The following is a 20370-nucleotide window of genomic DNA, read 5'->3' as shown; positions in this document are numbered from 1 at the left end:
ACTAGATATGCAGGGGGAGGGGAACCAGAGTGTTAGAGCAGATGGTGAGGTGGAGGAGGATAAAGGTCATGCGAGGACTGCTTGTGTAGACAGAAATCAAAGGTTTGTTTGTGATAGAAACGTTCTCAGGTTCCAAACTGAAGAGACCGTGGAAGAGGCGTCTGGCTCTCAAATAGAGAAAGATAGTAGACAGCATGTGAGGGAGGATAGGCAGGTGATAGAGAAGGGACGCGCTCAAACCAAAGGTTTGAAATGTATGTATTTTAATGCAAGGAATGTTGTGAACAAAGTGGATGAGCTGAAAGCGTGGATCAGTACTTGCAGATATGATGTGGTGGCCATTACAGAGACTTGGATGGCTCAGGGACAGGAATGGTTACTTAAAGTTCCAGGTTTAGATATTTCAGAAAGGACAGGGAGAGAGGCAAAAGAGGTGGGGGTGTGTCACTGTTGATCAGAGATAGTGTCACGGCTGCAGAAAAGGTGGACGTCATGGAGGGATTGTCTATGTACAGTGTCACTCAGTGGAACCAACAGAGACCCTCCAGGTCATAGCTTAACCATTGCCTGGTTGGCTTCTGAAAGGGCATAAGACTGCATTATGAATAGGGCATTATTCACTCTGTGGGTGGAGATTAGGAACAAGAAGGTGTCAATAACTTTACTGGGTGTTTTTTATAGGCTGCCCAATAGTAACACGGATATCGAGGAACAGATAGAGAAACAGATCCTGGAAAGGTGTAAAAATAACAGAGTTGTCGTGATGGGAGATTTTATTTTCCCAAATATAGATTGGCATCTCCCTAGACTAAGGGGTTTAGATGGAGTGGAGTTTGTTAGGTGTGTCCAGGAAGGTTTCTTGACACAATATGTAGATAAGCCTACAAGAAGAGAGGCTGTACTTGATTTGGTATTGGGAAATGAACCTGGTCAGGTGTCAGATCTCTCAGTGGGAGAGCATTTTGGAGATAGTGATCATAATTCTATCTCCTTTACCATAGCATTGGAGAGAGATAGGAACAGGCAAGTTAGAAACACATTTATTGGAGTAAGGGGAATTATGAAGCTATCAGGCAGGGAATTGGAAACTTAAATTGGAAGCATGTTCTCAGGGAAAACTACGGAAGAAATGTGGCAAATGTTCAGGGAATATTTGTGTGAAGTTCTGCGTAGGTACATTCCAATGAGAAAGGGAAGTTATGGTAGGGTGCAGGAACCGTGGTGAATAAAGGTGGTAATAAATCTATTCAAGAAGAAAAGCTTACAAAAGGTTCAGAGAGCTAGGTAATGTTAGAGATCTAGAAGATTATAAGGCTAACAGGAAGGAGCTTAAGAAGGAAATTAGGAGAGCCAGAAGGGGCCATGAGAACACCTTGGCGGGCAGGATTAAGGAAAACCCCAAGGCATTCTACAAGTGTGTGAAGAGCAGGAGGATAAGACGTGAAAGAATAGGACCTATCAAATATGACAGTGTATGGAACCGGAGGAAATAGCAGAGATACTTAATGAATACTTTACTTCAGTAATCACTATGAAAAAGGCTCTTGGTGATGATGGTGATGACTTGCAGCAGATTGAAAAGCTTGAGCATGTAGATATTAAGAAAGAGGATGTACTGGAGCTTTTGGAAAGCATCAAGTTGGATAAGTCGCCGGGCCCGAATGAAATGTACCCCAGGCTACTGTGGGAGGCGAGGGAGGAGATTGCTGAGCCTCTGGTGATGATCTTTGCATCATCAATAGGGACGGGAGAGGTTCCAGAGGATTGGAGGGTTGCGAATGTTGTTCCTTTATTCGAGAAAGGGAGTAGAGATAGCCCAGGAAATTATAGACCAGTGAGTCTTACCTCAGTGGTTGGTAAGTTGATGGAGAAGATCCTGAGAGGCAGGATTTATGAACATTTGGAGAGGTATAATATGATTAGGAATAGTCAGCACGGCTTTGTCAAGGGCAGGTCGTGCCTTATGAGCCTGATTGAATTTTTTGAGGATGTGACTAAACATATTGATGAAGGAAGAGCAGTAGATGTAGTGTATATGGATTTCAGCAAGGCATTTGATAAGGTACCCCATGCAAGGCTTATTGAGAAAATAATGGGATCCAAGGGGACATTGCTTTGTGGATCGAGAACTGGCTTGCCCACAGAAGGCAAAGAGTGGTTGTAGACAGGTCATATTCTGCATGGAGGTCGGTCACCAGTGGAGTGCCTCGGGGATCTGTTCTGGGACCCTTACTCTTCGTGATTTTTATAAATGACCTGGATGAGGAAGTGGAGGGATGGGTTAGTAAGTTTGCTGATGACACTAAGGTTGGAGGTGTTGTGGATAGAGTGGAGGGCTGTTAGAGTTTACCGTGGGACATTGATAGGATGCAAAACTGGGCTGAGAAGCGGCGGATGGAGTTCAACTCAGATAAGTGTGAAGTGGTTCATTTGGTAGGTCAAATATGATGGCAGAATATAGTATCAATGGTAAGACTCTTGGTAGTGTGGAGGATCAGAGGGATCTTGGGGTCCGAGTCCATAGGACACTCAAAGCAGCTGCACAGGTTGACTCAGTGGTTAAGAAGGTATACAGTGTATTGGTCTTCATCAGTTGTGGAATTGAATTTAGGAGCTAAGTGGTAATGTTGCAGCTATATAGGACCCTGGTCAGACCCCACTTGGAGTACTATGCTCAGTTCAGGTTGCCTCACTACAGGAAGGATGTGGAAGCCATAGAAAGGGTGCAGAGGAGATTTACAAGTATGTTGTGTGGATTGGGGAGCATGTCTTATGAAAACAAGTTGGGTGAACTCGGCCTTTTCTCCTTGGAGCGACGGAGGATGAGAGGTGATTTGATAGAGGTGTGGAAGATGTTGAGAGGTGTTGATCGTGTGGATAGTCAGAGACTTTTTCCTGAAATGGTTGCCACAAGAGGACACAGGTTTAAGGTGCTGGGGAGTAGGTACAGAGGAGATGTCAGGGGTACGTTTTATATGTAGAGAGTGGCAAGTATGTGGAATGAGCTGCCGGCAAAGGTGGCGGAGGCAGATATGATAGGGTCTTTTAAGTGACTTTTGGATAGGTGCATGGAACTTAATAAAATAGAGGGCTAAAGGTAAGACTAGTAATTTCTAGGGTACGGACTTGTTTGGCACAACCTTGTGGGCTGAAGGGCCTGTATTGTGCTCTAGGTTTTCTATGTTTTTATGTTTAAAGGGAGCATGCCAAACATAACTTGGTCAGTTTAAAGGGAGAGTGGGAAATAGGGGCACAATGAGTTTAAACGAAAGCAGGAATTAGGACCAGTGAGTTTAAGGGGAGAGTTGGAAACAGAGCCTTTGGTGAGTTCAAAGGGAAAGTGGGAAAACAGAGCCCCCAGTGAATTTTAAAAGGCTGTGGGGAAACAGAGCCCTAATGAGTTTAAAAGGAGAATGGGGAAAAAGGGGCTTTGATGTTCCAAGTTTATACCATCAGGACTTCTGAGCAATTGGATTGTGAATTTCCATAGTTTTACCTTTGTTAAGTGCCTGCTGGGATAGACTTGGAGAATATAATTATACAGAAGTCCATTAATGGCATTGTTGTGTGCCACCCCTTTGAAAAAGTTTTTCATTTAATTGTGATCTCCTAATCTTTTCCTCCAACCCTACAAATCATTGCTAGTCACTTTATATATAACGTCTATTTTTAAAATAATTGAGCCTATCTACACTTTTTCTTTCAGGCAATACATTCTCGATTGTTACAACTCGCTGTGTTATTTAAAAAAAATAAAGCTTCCATTCCGCATCCCCCCCATTTGCTTTTCTAATTATCTTTTCATCAAAATCTTCCATTGACTCTCTGAACAGGGAAGATGATTTATTTCCATCTAATCTATTAAAATCTCTTTCATAGGTTTGAGGTACCACCTAGTCTCTGTGCTAGGGAGAACAACCAAGTTTTTATAGTTTCTCCACATCCTTGTCATGATGGATGCAGTAGTATAATATTTGTTACTGAACTTAGTTTCTAGAGTTTAAGAAAGCCACATTACCGGCTGATGGTGCAGTGGTAGCACCACTGGACTTCAAGGCAAGTGGTCCCAATTTTTGAATCCAGCTGTCTCCTTGCCAACTTTCTGTCTGTGCTGGGTTGAGCATCAAGCTAATAATTTGCCTCGTAAAAAACAGACAAATGCTACAAAAACGGCAAAAATGCCACCTGAAAAAGGAACAACAAAGCTAAATGGGTCACTTGAAGGAAGGATAATTCTCCATTCTACTTGGTTGACTCCATATAACTCCTAATCCACCAATGTGGTTGATTCTTAGCTTCCTCTTGTTAGTTATGGATAATGAGTGTAGGCATTGCATCTCCATGACTGAATAAGTAAGAAGAAAAATCTTTCTTGTGCTCTTTGTAAGACTTGAAATACATCTTATGCCTTGATGCTTAGACCTGGGCAAAGTACCCCAGCTATTAGCCTACTTAAATCTGAAATTTCCTACTCAAGCCTACTCAATTACCATATAGCCATATAACAATTACAGCACTGAAACAGGCCATCTCGGCGCTTCTAGTTCGTGCCGAACGCTTACTCTCACCTAATCCCACCGATCTGCACTCAGCCCATAACCCTCCATTCCTTTTCTGCCCATATACCTATCCAATTTTTTAATAAAATGACAATATCAAACCTGCCTCTACAACTTCTACTGGAAGCTCGTTCCACACAGCTACCACTCTCTGAGTAAAGAAGTTCCCTCTCATGTTACCCCTAAACTTTTGCCCCCTCTCAACTCATGTCCTCTTGTTTGAATCTCCCCTACTCTCAGTGGAAAAAGCCTATCCATATCAACTCTATCTATCCCCCTCATAATTTTAAATCCCTCTATCAAGTCCCCCCTCAACCTTCTACGCTCCAAAAAATAAAGACCTAACTTGTTCAACCTTTCTCTGTAACTGAGGTACTGAAACCCAGGTAACATTCTAGTAAATCTCCTCTGTACTCTCTCTATTTTGTTGACATCTTTCCTATAATTTGGTGACCAGAACTGTACACAATACTCCAAATTTGGCCTTACCAATGCCTTGTACAATTTTAACATTACATCCTAACTCCTATACTCAATGTTCTGATTTATAAAGGCCAGCATACCAAAAGCTTTCTTCACCACCCTATCCACATGAGATTCCACCTTCAGGGAACTATGCACCATTATTCCTAGATCACTCTGTTCTACTGCATTCCTCAATGCCCTACCATTTACCAAGTATGTCCTATTTTGATCAGTCTTACCAAAATGTAGCACCTCACACTTATCAGCATTAAACTCCATCTACCATCTTTCAGCCCACTCTTCTAACTGGCCTAAATCTCTCTGCAAGCTTTGAAAACCTACTTCATTATCCACAATGCCACCTATCTTAGTATCATCTGCATACTTACTAATCCAATTTACCACCCCATCATCCAGATCATTAATGTATATGACAAACAACATTGGACCCAGTACAGATGCCTGAGGCACACCACTAGTCACCGGCCTCCAACCTGACAAACAGTTATCCACCACTACTCTTTGGCATCTCCCATCCAGCCACTGTTGAATCCATTTTACTACTTCAATATTAATACCTAACGATTGAACCTTCCTAACTAACCTTCCCTGCTGAACCTTGTCAAAGGCCTTACAGAAGTCCTTATAGACAACATCCTCTGCTTTACCCTTGTCAACTTTCCATTAATTTACCCACCACTGACATCAAACTTACAGGCCGATAATTGCTAGGCTTACTCTTAGAACCCTTTTTAAACAATGGAACCACATGAGCAATACGCCAATCCTCTGGCACAATCCCCTTTCTAATGAGGTATTTCTGTCAGAGCCCCTGCTATATCTACACTAACTTCCCTCAAGGTCCTAGGGAATATCCTGTCAGGACCCGGAGACTTATCCTTTTTTATATTCTTTAAAAGTGCCAGCACTTCCTCTTCTTTAATCATCATAGTTTCCATAACTACCCTACTTGTTTCCCTTACCTTACACAATATCCTTCTGCTTAGTGAGTACCAGAGAAAAGAAATTGTTCAAAATCTCCCCCATCTCTTTCGGCTCCACACATAGCTGTCCACTCTGATTCTCTAAGGGACCAATTTTATCCCTCACTATCCTTTTGCTATTAATATAACTGTAGAAACCCTTTGGATTTATTTTCACCTTACTTGCCAAAGCAACCTAATATCTTTTAGCTTTTCTAATTTCTTTCTTAAGATTCTTTTTACATTCTTTATATTCCTCGAGCACCTCATTTACTCCATGCTGCCTATATTTATTGTAGATCTCTCTCTTTTTCCAAACCAAGTTTCCAATATCTCTTGAAAACCATGGCTTTCTCAAACTTTTAACCTTTCCTTTTAACCTAACAGGAACATAAAGATTCTGTACCCTCAAAATTTCACCTTTAAATGACCTCCATTTCTCTATTACACCCTTCCCATGAAACAAATTGTCCCAATCCACTCCTTCTAAATCCTTTCACATCTCCTCAAAGTTAGCCTTTCTCCAATCAAAAATCTCAACCCTGGGTCCAGACCTATTCTTTTCCATGATTATATTGAAACTAATGGCATTGTGATCACTGGACCCAAAGTGCTCACCAACACATTCCTTTGTCACCTATTGTTGGCCATTTCATTTCTGACCGGGAGAGGACTTGGTAGTGAAGCAGGTTTATTACAACTTTAGAGAAAGGGAAAAAGAGTCATACTCCGTCCTGGTTGTGATGTTCTTGAAATGGACACAGAGAACTGTCCTCTAGGCGAAGTCTAACTACAGCAATCGCAGCAAAGAGTCCTAACCACAAACTCTGCAGATGCTGGGGTCAAAACAACATGCACAACACACTGGAGGAACTCAGCAGGTTGGGCAGCATCCATGGAAACGAACAGTTCGGCCCTTGCCCCATCTTCCCATCAACACAACAGGAACACAGTTCCCTTTGTCCTCACCTACCACCCCACCAGCCTCCGGATCCAGCACATTATCCTCCACAACTTCCGCCACCTTCAACAGGACCCCACCACTAAGCACATCTTTCCCTCTCTACCCCTCTTCACTTTCCGCAGGGATCGTTCCCTCGGTGACTCCCTGGTCCACACGTCCCTCTCCACAGCTCTCCCACCTAGCACTTATCCGTGGAAGCGTAAGTGGTACACCTGTTCCTACACCTCATCTCTTACCATCATTCAGGGCCCAAAACAGTCCTTCCAGGTGAGGCAACACTTCACTTGTGAGTCTGTTAGTGTCATCTGTTGCATCTGGTACTCCCGGTGTGGCGTCCTCTACATCGGTGAGACCTGATGCAGATTGAGGGACCGCTTTGTCAAGCACCTCGACTCTGTCCACTACAACAGACAGGATCTCCCAGTTGCCACCCACTTCAACTCTGCTTCACATTCCCATTCTGATATGTCCATACATGGCCTCCTGTACTGCTGTGATGAAGCCAAACTCAGGTTGGAGGAGCAACACCTCATATACCATCTGGGTAGTCTCCAGCCCCTTGGCATGAAAGTTGAATTCTCCAACATCCGGTAATTCCCTCTCCCACCCTTCCCCCATCCCAGTTTCACTCTGCCTCCTCCTCCAGCTGCCGATCACCTCCCTCATGGTTCCGCCTCCTTCTATTACCCATAGTGCTTTCCCCTTACATTCCTTCTTCACCTTTCCTGCCTATTTTTGCTACAACAAGTGTATGGGACATTGGAAAAAAAGTTGAATTTCCCCATGGGGATGAATAAAGTATCTATCTATCTATCTATCTATCCCCTCCCCCGCCCCTTGATCTTTTCCCTTACTGGTTTTTCACCTGGCACCTACCAGCCTTCTCCTTCCCACCCTCCCTCCACCTTCTTTATAGGGCCCTCTTCAGTCCTGATGAAAGGTCTCGGCCTGAAACGTTGACTGCTCGTTTCCACAGATGCTACCTGACTGCTGAGTTCCTCCAGCATGTTGTGTATTCTGCAAAGAGTCCATTTTCTCCTGTTAGATTAATTGAATTAAATGACAAAGCTACTACTAATTTTATGTTGTTTATGATGATCAACTAAAGCAATCATTGATGGACTGGGTAAGTAGATCTGAAAATTTGCAGCAGAGTTCTGTAGTTGTCTGCCCCTACTGTTAAAGGAGGATAATGCTGTTTTTATTGAACCTACCGTAGATTCCGGATTATAAGCCGCTACTTTTTTCCCACGCTTTGAACAGCTTTGAACACTGCGGCCTTTACTACGGTGCGGCTAATGCATGTTTTTTTTTTCATGCCACCAAAAACATTTTGCCTCGTAACAGTAGACCAATAAAATTGATGAGTAGTTCACAGAGGTCCAATGAAATTGTACGATAAATCAAGTGCACTTTCACAATTAAATTATTGTAAATCAGTCATTTGTACTCACCCTCATCAACATGGAAAACACTCGAAGAAAAGCATTGTGCTGCCTTTATGGCAGTTATTTAGTTTATAATATTTTCGCTTAGTAATTCATTTGTTAGTATTTTCTAGTTAAAGTTAGAAGTGTTTTAAGTATATTTGTTTTCTGTACTACATCCCGGGATGCTATGACGTCACATCCGGTTTCGCCGCGTCTTGTGGGGAAAATACCGGTTTGCGATAAACGGAAAGGAGGGGGCGAGCGCATTAGACCCGCGCGAGAACGCTGCAAACATATGATGCAGCTTTTAAGTTAAAGGCGATCAATAACTTTTCCTGGTAGGCTGCAGTATATATTTTTTTACCAGTCGTTAGATATTGGAATGTTGTTCGTGCACTGTTCAGTAAAAAAGTATACGCAACGTAATTTGTGTGTTACCGATACGTATGTATATTTAAAAGTAGCCGTGTTACAGGCACGGTTCGAAAAAAAGCATTTGCAATATGTATTTGTTTATGTTACCATACGGATTTAATTAAAAGTTAAAAAATCCTCACATGTAATATCTTTCTGTGTAAATATCTCATATTACAACGTGGGACACCTGCGGCTTAAAATCCGGTGCGGCTTGTACAAGTACAAAATTGATTTTCTTTCTAAAATTAGAGCCTGCGGCTTATAATCAGGTGCGCTCTGTAGTCCAGAATCTACGGTAATTTCTTTCATTATCCAGTAAGTAGTTCAGATCACAAGATAAGGCCATATGATATAGGGGAGCATAATTAGGCCATTCAACCAATAGAGTCCACTTCACCATTTGAATGTCACCATTTACCTCTCATCCCCATTCTCCTGCCTTTTCCTCGTAACATTTCATGTCCTGACTTATCAAGAATCTATCAACCACCGCCTTAAATATATGCAATGACCTGTCCTTCACAGCCACCTGTGGCAAAGAATTCCACAGATTCTTCACCCACTGGTTAAGGAAGTTCTTCTTCATCTCTGTTCTAAATGGACACTCTCAATTCTAAGGTTGTGCCCTTTGGTCCTGTACTCCCTCATTATAAGAAATGTTCTCTCCACATCCACTTTATCGAGGCCTTTCAACATTCAATAGGTTTCAATGAGATTCCCCTCTCATTCTTCTAAATTCTGGTGAGTACAGGCCAAGAGCCATCAAGCACTCCTCATATGATAAGCTTTTCATTCCCAGAATCATTTTCGTGAACCTCCTTTGAACCCTCTCCAAAGTAAGCACGTCCTTTCTTAGATAAGGGACCCAAAAACTGCTCAAAGCTTGGCCTCACCAGTGCCTTATAAAGCCTCTCCATTACATCCTCTTTTTATATTCTAGTCCTCTTGAACTGAATGCTAACATCATATAAGCCTTTCTCATTACCGACTCAACCTGCAAGTTAACCGTTCAGAATCCTGCACAAGGACTCCCAAGTTCACTTGTCCTTTTTAAGAAGAAGTGAAATAGATGCCTGTGAAACAGTAGGGGGTAAGGAACCATTCTCCAAAGATTCCTGAAACACTTCTGGAAGGACTGGTATGAGCTTATCCTTAAATTTCTAATAAAATTCCATTGGATAACCATCAGGACCTGGGGTCTTACCACTATGCATAGCCATAATGGCATTATTAGTCTCTTCCTGCCCAAGAGCCCGATCTAAATTCTCCACCTCCTCTGGTTCAAGAGTTGATATTCCTAAATTATCTAAAAAACATTCCATATTTGTTATATCTGAGGAGAACTCTGAGGTATACAGAGAGGTATGCAAAGATGTTATTAATCTCTTTTGGATTGCTTGTCAAGTTTTGGTTCATGTCTCCTATCTGGGGAATAAGTTGTGATGCAGATTGACGCTTCACCTGATGAGCTCGCCATGTTACCATATTCATAATAGAGGCCACGTGTCTTAAACATTAATTGTTCTGATAGGTTTGTAGATCGAAGATTATACTTCACTTGCAAATCAGCCCGGCTTTTATATAATTCTGCAGTGGGTGCCTCAGAATATTGCCTATCCAGGTCCAAAATAGATTGCGATAACACTTGCATTTCCTTCCTACGCTTTTTATTGGCATGTGAAGTATACTATATTATTTGACCCCTCAAGTAAGCTTTTAAAGTTTCCCAAAGTAAAGAGTACGATACTGACTCAGTTTTGTTAGACTCGAAGAATGTGTTAATGTTAGCCGATATATAACTACAAGATTTCTCATTGGAAAGCACAAGGGGATTATGTCTCCACAGAGGCTATTCTCTAATGTTTAAAGGAAAACATAGGTCTAGTTTCACGGGTGAGTGATCAGATATAACTATAGCAGTGTACTCAATTTTTCTAATCACTGGTATCAAGGAGCTATCTATAAAGAAATAGTCTAGCCTGGAATAGGAGTGGTGAACATGAGGGAAAAAAAGAGAATTGCCTAACCGATGGATTCAAAAATCTCCATGGATCCATATAACCATTTTATTGAATAAACATGGAGAAGGCCTTTGCCATACCAGAAGATGTTCCCACAGAGCTAGACCTATCAAGCAGTGGGTCAATAGCACAGTTCAAATCTCCTGAAAAGATTAACTGGTGTGTATTCAGGTTAGGTATTGATGACAAAACATTATTTGCAAAGTGGACGTCATTCCAATTAGGGGCATAAGCATTTACCAAAATGACAGGTATCTGAAAAAGAGATCCAGAGACTATAATAAAGTGACCAATAGGGTCACTGATTACATAAGATGGTGTAAACTGCATTCTTTTGGTGCTTAATATTGCCACCCCCCTGGCCACACTATTAAATCTGGAATGAAAAACCTGACTAATCCATGCTTTATGGAGTCTATTATGGTCTTCCACTCTTAAATGTGTCTCTTGTAGAAATAGTATATCTGCTTTTAATTGTTTCAGATGAGAGAAAACTTTAGCTCTTTTAACAGAACCATTGAGTCCCTTTACATTCCAAGAAATAAACCTCACAGGGTGGCCTCCAACAGCAGCACCCATGTTAACCATATCAAAAGACACACAGGGCCCACAATCCAAAACAGTGCGAGGGCACAAGCTACACACAATAACGCACAATGAAAAAAAAGCCGAAACCTGATCTTTAACAATCATCTCCAACATCTTCTCAGCCACTGAGGTAAGACCAACCGGCCTATAATTTCTTTTCTTCTGCCTCTCTCCCTTTTGAAGAGTTTTTAATAAATGTATTCATTTATGGGATGTGGGCATCACCAGTTAAGCCAGCATTTATTGCCAATCCTTAGTTGCCCTTGCGAAGGTGGTGATGGGCTGCCTTCACGAACTGCTACAGTCCCTGAGGTGTAAGTACACCCACAGTGCTGTTAGGGAGGGATTTCCATGATTTTGACCCAGCGACAATGAAGGAACCATCCAAATGAATTGGAGGGGGATTTCCAAGTGGTGGTGTTCTCAGAAAGGTCTCGGCCCGAAACGTTGACTGCTCATTTCCACGGATACTGCCTGACCTGCTGAGTTCCTCCAGCTTGTTATACGTTGCTTTGACCCCAGCATCTGCAGTGTACTTTGTGTTGGTGTTCACAGATACCTGCTGTTCTCATCCTTCTAGACTGTAGTGGTCATGGGTCTGGAAGGTGCTGCCTTAGGAATTTTGGTGTGTGGTTGCAGTGCATCTTGTAGATAGTACACAGTGCTGCAACTGTTCGTCGATGGTGGAGGTATTGGGTGCTTGTGGAAAGGGTACCAATCAGGTTGGCTACCTTGTACTGAAATGTGTCAAGCTTCTTGAGTGTTGATGGAGCTGCATTCATCCATCAAGTGGCAAGTGTTCTATTACACTCCTGACCTGAGCCTTGCAGATGGTGGACAGGCTTTGGGGAGTCAGGAGGTAAGTTACACATTGCAGAATTCCTAACCTGTGACCTGCTCTGGTAGTCACGGTGTTTATATGGCAAGACCAGTTCAGTTGCCTGTCAACAGAAACCTCCAGGATGTTGATAGTATGGGATTTAGTGGTGGTGATGCAGTCGAATGTCAAGGGACAATGGTTAGAACCTCTTTTGTTGGAGATGGTCATTGCCTGGCACTTGTGTGGCTCGAATGTTTCTTGCCACCTGTCAGCCCAAGCCTGGAAATTGTTCAGGCCCTGCTGCTTTTGATTATGAACTGCTTCACTATCTGAGGATTCACAAATGGTGCAGAACATTGTGCAGCCATCTGCGAACATCTCCACTTCTAACCTTATGACAGAAGGAAGGTCATTGATGAAGCAGCTAAAGTTGGTTGGTCCTAGGACACTTCTCTGAGGATCTCCTGCAGTGATGTCCTGAGGATGAGATGATTGACCTCCAACCACCTTCCTTTGTGTCAGGTATGATTCCAACCAGCAGAGGGGTTTCCCCCTAATTCCCATTGACTCCATTTTAGCTAGGGCACCTTGATGCCATACTTGGTCAAATGTTGCCTTGATGTCGAGGGCTATCACTCTCACCTCAGCTCTGGTATTTAGCTCTTTGGTCCATGTTTGGACCAAGGAGATGATGAGTTCAGGAGCTGAGTGGCCTTAACGGAACCCAAACTGGGCATCCGTAAGCAGGTTATAGCACTGTTGATTACCACTTCCATTACTCTGCTGATGATTAAGTGTAGGCTGATAGGGCAGTAATTGTCCTGTTTTTTGTGTACAGGACATACCTGGGCAATTTTCCACATTGCCAGGTAGATGCCAGTGTTGTAGCTGTATTGAAACAGCTTGGCTAGTGGTGTAGCAAATTCTGGAGCGCAAGTCTTCAGGACTATTATCAGGATTTTGTCTAGATCCACTTCATTTGCAGTATCCAGTGCTTTCAGCTGTTTCTTGCTGTCACATGGAGTGAATTGGATTGGCTGCATACTGACATCTAGGATGTTGGGGACTTCTGGAGGAGGCCAAGCTGAAACATCTACTCGGCACTTCTGACTGATGATTGTTGCAAACGCGTCAGCCTAATGCATAGGTGTGCTGGCACCTCTATCATGAAGGATGGGGATATTTGTGGAGCCTCCTCCTCTACTGAATTGCTTGATTGTCCACCACTATTCATGGCTGAATGAGGCAGGGCTACAGTGCATAGACCTGATCTGATCTGTTGGTTGTGGGACCGCTGAGCTTTGCCTATTACTGGCTGCTTATGGTGTTTGGCATGCAAGTAGTCCTGTATTGTGGCTTAATCAGGGTGACACCTCATATTGAGGTATGCCTGGTGATGTTCTCGGCATGCCCTCCTGCACTCTTCATTGAACCAGGTAATGTTAGAGTGGGGGATATGCTGGACCATGAGGTTACAGATTGTGGTTGAGTACAGTTCTGCTGCTGCTGATGGCCCACAGTGCCTCATAGATGCCCAGCCTTGGACTGCTAGATCTGTTCGAAGTATCCCATTTAGCATGGTGATAGTGCCATACAACACAGTGGAGGGTTTTTTCAATGTGGAGATGGGATTTTGTCTCCACAAATACTGTGCGGTGGTCACTTCTACCAATGCTGTCATGGTGGAGTGGAGTGACATTTGCAATATTTGTTGCAAATGGCAGAAATGGACAGAACTCACAGATCTCTCAAGATTTCAGACTACTCTGGGTTTAGATTTATTTCTGCTTGGTGTCTTATCTCTTACATGCTTATCTCTTTTGGTTTATTGGTGGATGTATTTTGAATATGGCTTTATTAATGTTCTGTATGTAGTGTAAGATCAATGAATTAATCCGTAATCTGAAACATTTTAAGATGTTGTAAATAAACACAAAGAAATATCACGGAAGGGCAGTGAATTGGTAACCTTTTATATAAAGGACAGAAATTGGTCTGTGCCTGCATGTTACTTGTGTTTGAATTACTGTTGTAGGAAATCCGCTTTGCGGAACTGAGGACCCTGTCACTGAGCATGGTACGTGAGATAACAGATGAGAGCATCATATCCATTGCGACACACTGCCGTAGCTTGGAGCAACTTTCCCTCAGCCACTGTAGCCAGCTAACTGACCAGGGCTTCATTGGTGCTGTCAGCCACCTGAAGAGGCTGAGCCACCTCGACATCTCCTGCCTTGATAAGATCACTGTCCAGTAAGTGCCATATCTGTACTGATCATGTTCACAAATTTATTGCATTCTGCTTGGAATAAGAACGTTATCTCAATGGTGACCAAGTATTAGAATATTAAGTGGAGTAATTAGCATGGCCCATGATAGCATAACGATTATAGAAGCTGAAAGTTTTGTGTTCAAGTCCCACTCAAGTACAGAATCTTGGCTGATATTTCCACCCAGTAATGAAGTAGTAGTGGAGATGGTGTCATTTGCACCGAGCATTAAACTCTTTAATAAACAGATAGAACCATAGAACATTACAGCAGAGAAACAGGCCTTTTGGCTCTTCTTGGCTGTGCTGAACCATTTTTCTGCCTAGCCCCACTGATCTGCACCTGGCCCATATCCCCCTATACACCTCTCATCCATGTACCTGTCCAAGTTTTTCTTAAATGTTAAAAGTGAGCCCGCATTTACCACTTCATCTGGCAGCTCATTCCACACTCCCACCACTCTCTGTGTGAAGAAGCCCCACCCCAATGTTCCCTTTAAACTTTTCCCCCTTCACCCTTAACCCATGTCCTCTGTTTTTTGTTCTCCCCTAGCCTCAGTGGAAAAAGCCTGCTTGCATTCACTCTATCTATACCCATCATAATTTTATATATCTCTATCAAATCTCCCCTCATTCTTCTACACTCCAGGGAATAAAGTCCTAACCTACTCAACCTTTCTCTGTAACTCAGTTTCTCAAGTCCCGGCAACATCCTTGTAAGCCTTCTCTCCACTCTTTCAACCTTATTAATATCCTTCCTGTAATTTGGTGATCAAAACTGCACACAATACTCTAAATTCGGCCTCACCAATGCCTTATACAACCTCACCATAACATTCCAACTCTTATACTCAATACTTTGATTTATAAAGGCCAATGTACTAACAGCTCTCTTTACTACCCTATATACCCTTTACTACCCTTTAGGGAATTTTGTATCTGTATTCCCAGATCCCTCTGTTCTACTGCACTCCTCAGTGCCCTACCATTTACCTTGTATGTTCTAGCTTGGCTTGTCCTTCTAAAGTGCAATACCTCACACTTGTCTGTATTAAAATCCATCTGCCATTTTTCAGCCCATTTTTCCAACTGGTCCAAATCCCTGTGCAAGCTTTGAAAACCTTCCTCACTGTCCACTACACCTCCAATCTTTGTATCATCAGCAAATTTGCTGATCCAGTTTACCACATTATCATCCAGATCATTGATATAGATGACAAATAACAATGGACCCAGCACTGATCCCTGTGGCACACCACTAGTCACAGGCCTCCACTCAGAGAAGCAATCCTCCACTACCACTCTCTGACTTCTTCCATTGAGCTAATGTCTAATCCAATTTACTACCTCTCCATGTATACCTAGCGACTGAATCTTCCTAACTAACCTCCCATGCGGGACCTTGTCAAAGGCCTTACTGAAGTCCATGTAGACAACATCCTCTGCCTTCCCTTCATCCACTTTCCTCATAACCTCCTCGAAAAACTCTAATAGATTTGTTAAATATGACCTACCATGCACAAAGCCGTGTTGACTCTCCCTAATAAGTCCCTGTCTATCTAAATACTTGTAGATCCTATCTCTTTGTACTCCTTGTAATAATTTACCTACCACCGAGGTCAAACTTACCAGCCTATAATTTCCCGGATTACTTTTAGAGCCTTTTTTATACAACGGAACAACATGAGCTATCCTCCAATCCTCCAGCACCTCACCCATAGATACCGACATATTTAAATAGATCTGCCAGGGCCCCTGCAATTTCAACACTAGTCTCCTTCAAGGTCCAAGGGAATACCCTGTCAGGTCCTGGGGATTTATCTACTCTGATTTGCCTCAAGATAGCAAGCACCTCCTCCTCTTCAATCTGTACAGGTTCCATTACCTCACTCTTGTTTGCCTTTTTCCCACTGACTCAATGCCAGTTTCCTTAGTAAATACAGGCGCAAAAAACTCATTGAAGATCTCCCCCATTTCTTTTGGTTCCATATATAGCCGACCACTCTGATCTTCAAGGGGACCAATTTTATCCCTTACTACCCTTTTGTTCTTAATGTACCTGTAGAAGCTCTTTGGATTATTCATCACCTTGACTGCGAAAGCTACCTCATGTCTTTTAGTCCTCCTGATTTGTCTGTTAAGTTTTTTTGCACTTTTTATACTCCTCAAGTGCCTTATTTGCTTCCTGTTTCCTATACATGTCATTGATCTCTCTCTTCTTCTTTATCAGAATTCCAATATCTCTAGAGAACCAAGGTTCCTTATTCGTATTCACTTTGCCTTTAATGCTGACAGGAACATACAATCTCTGCATACAAATTTCTCCTTTGAAGGCCTCCCACTTACCAATGACATTCTTGCCGGAGAACAACCTGTCCCAATCCACGCTTTTTAGATCTTTTCTCATTTCTTCAACCTTGGCCTTTTTCCAGTTTAGAACCTCAACCCGAGGACCAGATTTATCTTTATCCATGATCAAGTTGAAACTAATGATGTTATGATCACTGGAACCAAAGTGTTCCCCTACACACACTTCCGTCACCTGTCCTAACTCATTTCCTAATAGGAGATCTAATATTGCATCCTCTCTAGTCAGTACCTCTATATATTGATTTAGAAAACTTTCCTGAACTCATTTTACAAACTCTAACCTGTCTAGACCTTTAACAGTATGGGAGTCCCAATCAATACGTGGAAAATTAAAATCCCCTACTATCACAATTTTATGTTTCCTGCAGTTGTCTGCTATCTCTCTGCTCTTCCAATTCTCGCTGACTATTGGGTGGTCTATAATACAACCCCATTAATGTGGTCATACTTTTCCTGTTTCTCAGCTCCACCCATATGGCCTCGGTAAACAAGCCCTCTCATCTGTCCTGCCTGAGCACTGCTGTAACATTTTCCCTGACTGGCAAAGCCACCCCCTCCCCCCCCACCCTTCATCCCTCTGCCTCTATCACGTCTGAAACATTGGAACCCTAGAACATTAAGCTGCCAGTCCTGCCCCTCCTGTAGCCAAGTTTCAGTAATGGCTACAATGTCATAATGATTGATATTACAAGAGCTCTGGTGTCCTGATCAGCACTGCCTCATCAGCAGCACCATTGCAGGGATTATCTATTTGTAACTGTTCACTGGGTGCTTCTCTGCAAAGTACTTTGCTTTCAGTAAAACTTTGCTGGGTGTGGTGGTGCAATTAAAGAGATAGAGATTACCGTAGATTCCGGATTTTAAGCCGCTACTTTTTTCCCACATTTTGAACAGCTTTGAACTTTGCGGCCAATAATCCGGAGCGGCTAATGCATTATTTTTTTTCATGCCGCCTCGTAAACATTTTGCCTCGTAACAGTAGACCAATAAAATTGATGAGTAGTTCACAGAGGTCCAATGAAATTGTACGATAAATCAAGCGCACTTTCACAATTAAATTATTGTAAATCAGTCATTTGTACTCACCCTCATCAACATGGAAAACACTCGAAGCATTGTGCTACCTACCCTCTTAGTTTAAACTATATTTGTTTTCTGTACTACATCGCGGGATGCTATGACGACACACCCGGTTTCGCGGCGTCTTGTGGGAAAATGCCGTTTGCGATGAAACGGGACGGAGGGGGTCGAGCGGCGGAGCGGCTTTGGATCTGAGCGAAATCTGCTTTTAAATGCCGTTTGCGATGAAACGGAAAGGAGGGGGGGAGCGGCATTACGCGAGCGGCTTTGGATCCGAGCGAACTCTGCTTTTAAGTTAAAGGTATCAATAACTTTTCCTGGTAGGCTGCAGTATATATATTTTTTACCAGTCGTTAGGAGATATTGGAATGTTGTTCAGTAAAGAAGTATACGCAACGTATATTTAAAAGTAGCCGCGTACGGGCACGGTTCGAAAAAAAGCATTTGCAATATGTATTTGTTTTTGTTACCATATGGATTTAATTAAAAGTTAAAAAAATCCTCACGTGTAATATCTTTCTGTGTAAATATCTCATATTACAACGTGGGACACCTGCGGCCGAAAATCCGGTGCGGCCTAAAATCCGGTGCGGCCTTTACATTTAAAAAAATGATTTTATTTCTAAAATTAGTGCCAGCGGCTAAAAATCAGGTGCGCTCTGTAGTCCGGAATCTACGGTAGCTTTATTTGTCACATGTATGTTGAAGCATATGTATGTTTGTGTCATATCAAATCAACGAGAATTGTGCTGGGTTGCTTCTGGCAGCAACATGGCATGTCCACAACTTACTAAGTCTAACTACTCGTCTTTCCAATATGGGAGGAAACTGAATCACCCAGAGGAAACCCACTTGATCATGTGGAGAATGTATAAACTCCTTACAGACAGTGGTGAGAATCAAACCCTGATCTTACAACTGGCTGCTATAAAGTGTTCCACTAATGCTACGCTATTGTGTGGCCCTAAATCAAAGTTCTTTATCTTCTTGTTTCCATTTGTGTGTATTAGTAAGGAGTTCAAGGAACTCACATTTTTACACAGGATGGCAAGAATGCAAATTTTGCTTTCGCATGAGCCTGGATATGGGATATAAAGTACAACTGGAGATAGAAGTGACATGTAAAAAATGCAATGTTGGAATTGTCATGGGGAATTTCAATACGCAGGTAGATTTGGAAAATCAGGTTGGTGCTGGATCCCAAGAGAGGAGATTTGTGGAATGCCTACAACATGGCTTTTTAGAGGAGCTTGTGGTTGAGCCCACAAGGAGAAAGTCAATCCTGGGTTGGTTGTTGTGTAATTAACCAGTTTTGATTAGGGAGCTTCAGGTGAAGGAACACTTAGGAGACAGTGATCATAATATGATAGAATTCACCCTGCCTTTGAAGAGGGAGAAGATAAAGTCATATATATCATCAGTATTACAGTGGAGTAAAGGGCACTATAAAGGCATGAGAGTGGAGCTGGCCAAAGTTGATTGGAAGGAGACATTAGGAAGCATGACAGCAGAACAGCATTGGCTGCAGTTTCTGGAGCCAATTCGAAAGGATAGATTCATCCCAAAAATGAAGAAGTATTCTAAATGGATGATGAGGTGACCATGACTGACAAGGGAAAAGTAAGTCCAAAAATTAGTTGAATCTTAGAGGATTGGTAAGTTTTTAAAAACCAACAGAAGTCAACTAAAAAAGTCAACACAAAGTACACTGCAGCTGCTGTGGTCAAATCAAGATGTATAAAAAAGCATGAACTCAGCAGGTTGGGCAGCATCCGTTGAAAGAAGCAGTCAGCGTTTCGGGTCGAGACCCTTCGTCAGGACTAAAGAAGGAGGGGGCAGGGGCCCTATAAAGAAGGTGGGGGGAGGGTGGAAAACCAATCAGAGGAAAGATCAAGGGGTCGGGGAGGGGAAGCAGGGAGGGGATAGGCAGGAGAGGTGAAGAAGGAATCTAAGGGGAAAGCACTATGGGTAGTAGAAGAAGGCAGAGTCATGAGAGGTGATAGGCAGCTAGAAGAGGAGACAGAGTGAAGGTGGGATGGGGGAAGGGAGAGGGAGGGAATTACTGGAAGTTGGAGAATTCGATGTTCATACCAAGGGACTGGAGACTACCCAGACGGTATATGAGATGTTGTTCCTCCAACCGAAGTTTGGCCTCATCATGGCAGTAGAGGAGGCCATGTATGGACATATCCGAATGGGAATGTGAAGGAGAGTTGAAATGAGTGGCAACCGGGAGATCCTGTCTGTTGTGGCGGACGGAGCAGAGGTGCTCGACGAAGCGGTCCCCCAATCTGCATTGGGTCTCGCCAACGTAGAGGAGGCCGCACCGGGAGCACCGGATGCAATAGATTACCCCAAAAGACTCATAAGTGAAGTGTTGCCTCACCTGGAAGTACTGTTTGGG

At 42.8% G+C, this 20370-nt stretch overlaps 1 protein-coding gene across 4 annotated transcripts in view; it reads left to right on the top strand.

Moving 5' to 3' along the window:
- The window catches only part of fbxl9 (F-box and leucine rich repeat protein), a 52113-nt gene that overhangs the window by 27829 nt on the left and 3914 nt on the right, over positions 1–20370 (top strand). For all 4 annotated transcript variants that reach the window (XM_073069711.1, XM_073069713.1, XM_073069712.1 and 1 more), the window contains one exon: positions 14283–14500. In XM_073069711.1, coding sequence (XP_072925812.1) covers positions 14283–14500 — 218 coding nt within the window. The remainder of the gene's footprint in view (positions 1–14282; positions 14501–20370) is intronic.

The sequence above is a fragment of the Hemitrygon akajei genome, chromosome 17 (assembly GCF_048418815.1).
Source record: "Hemitrygon akajei chromosome 17, sHemAka1.3, whole genome shotgun sequence".
Lineage (NCBI taxonomy): Eukaryota > Metazoa > Chordata > Chondrichthyes > Myliobatiformes > Dasyatidae > Hemitrygon > Hemitrygon akajei.
The sequence above is the reverse complement of the archived record's forward strand: the minus strand, read 5'-3'. Positions and strand labels throughout refer to the sequence as shown.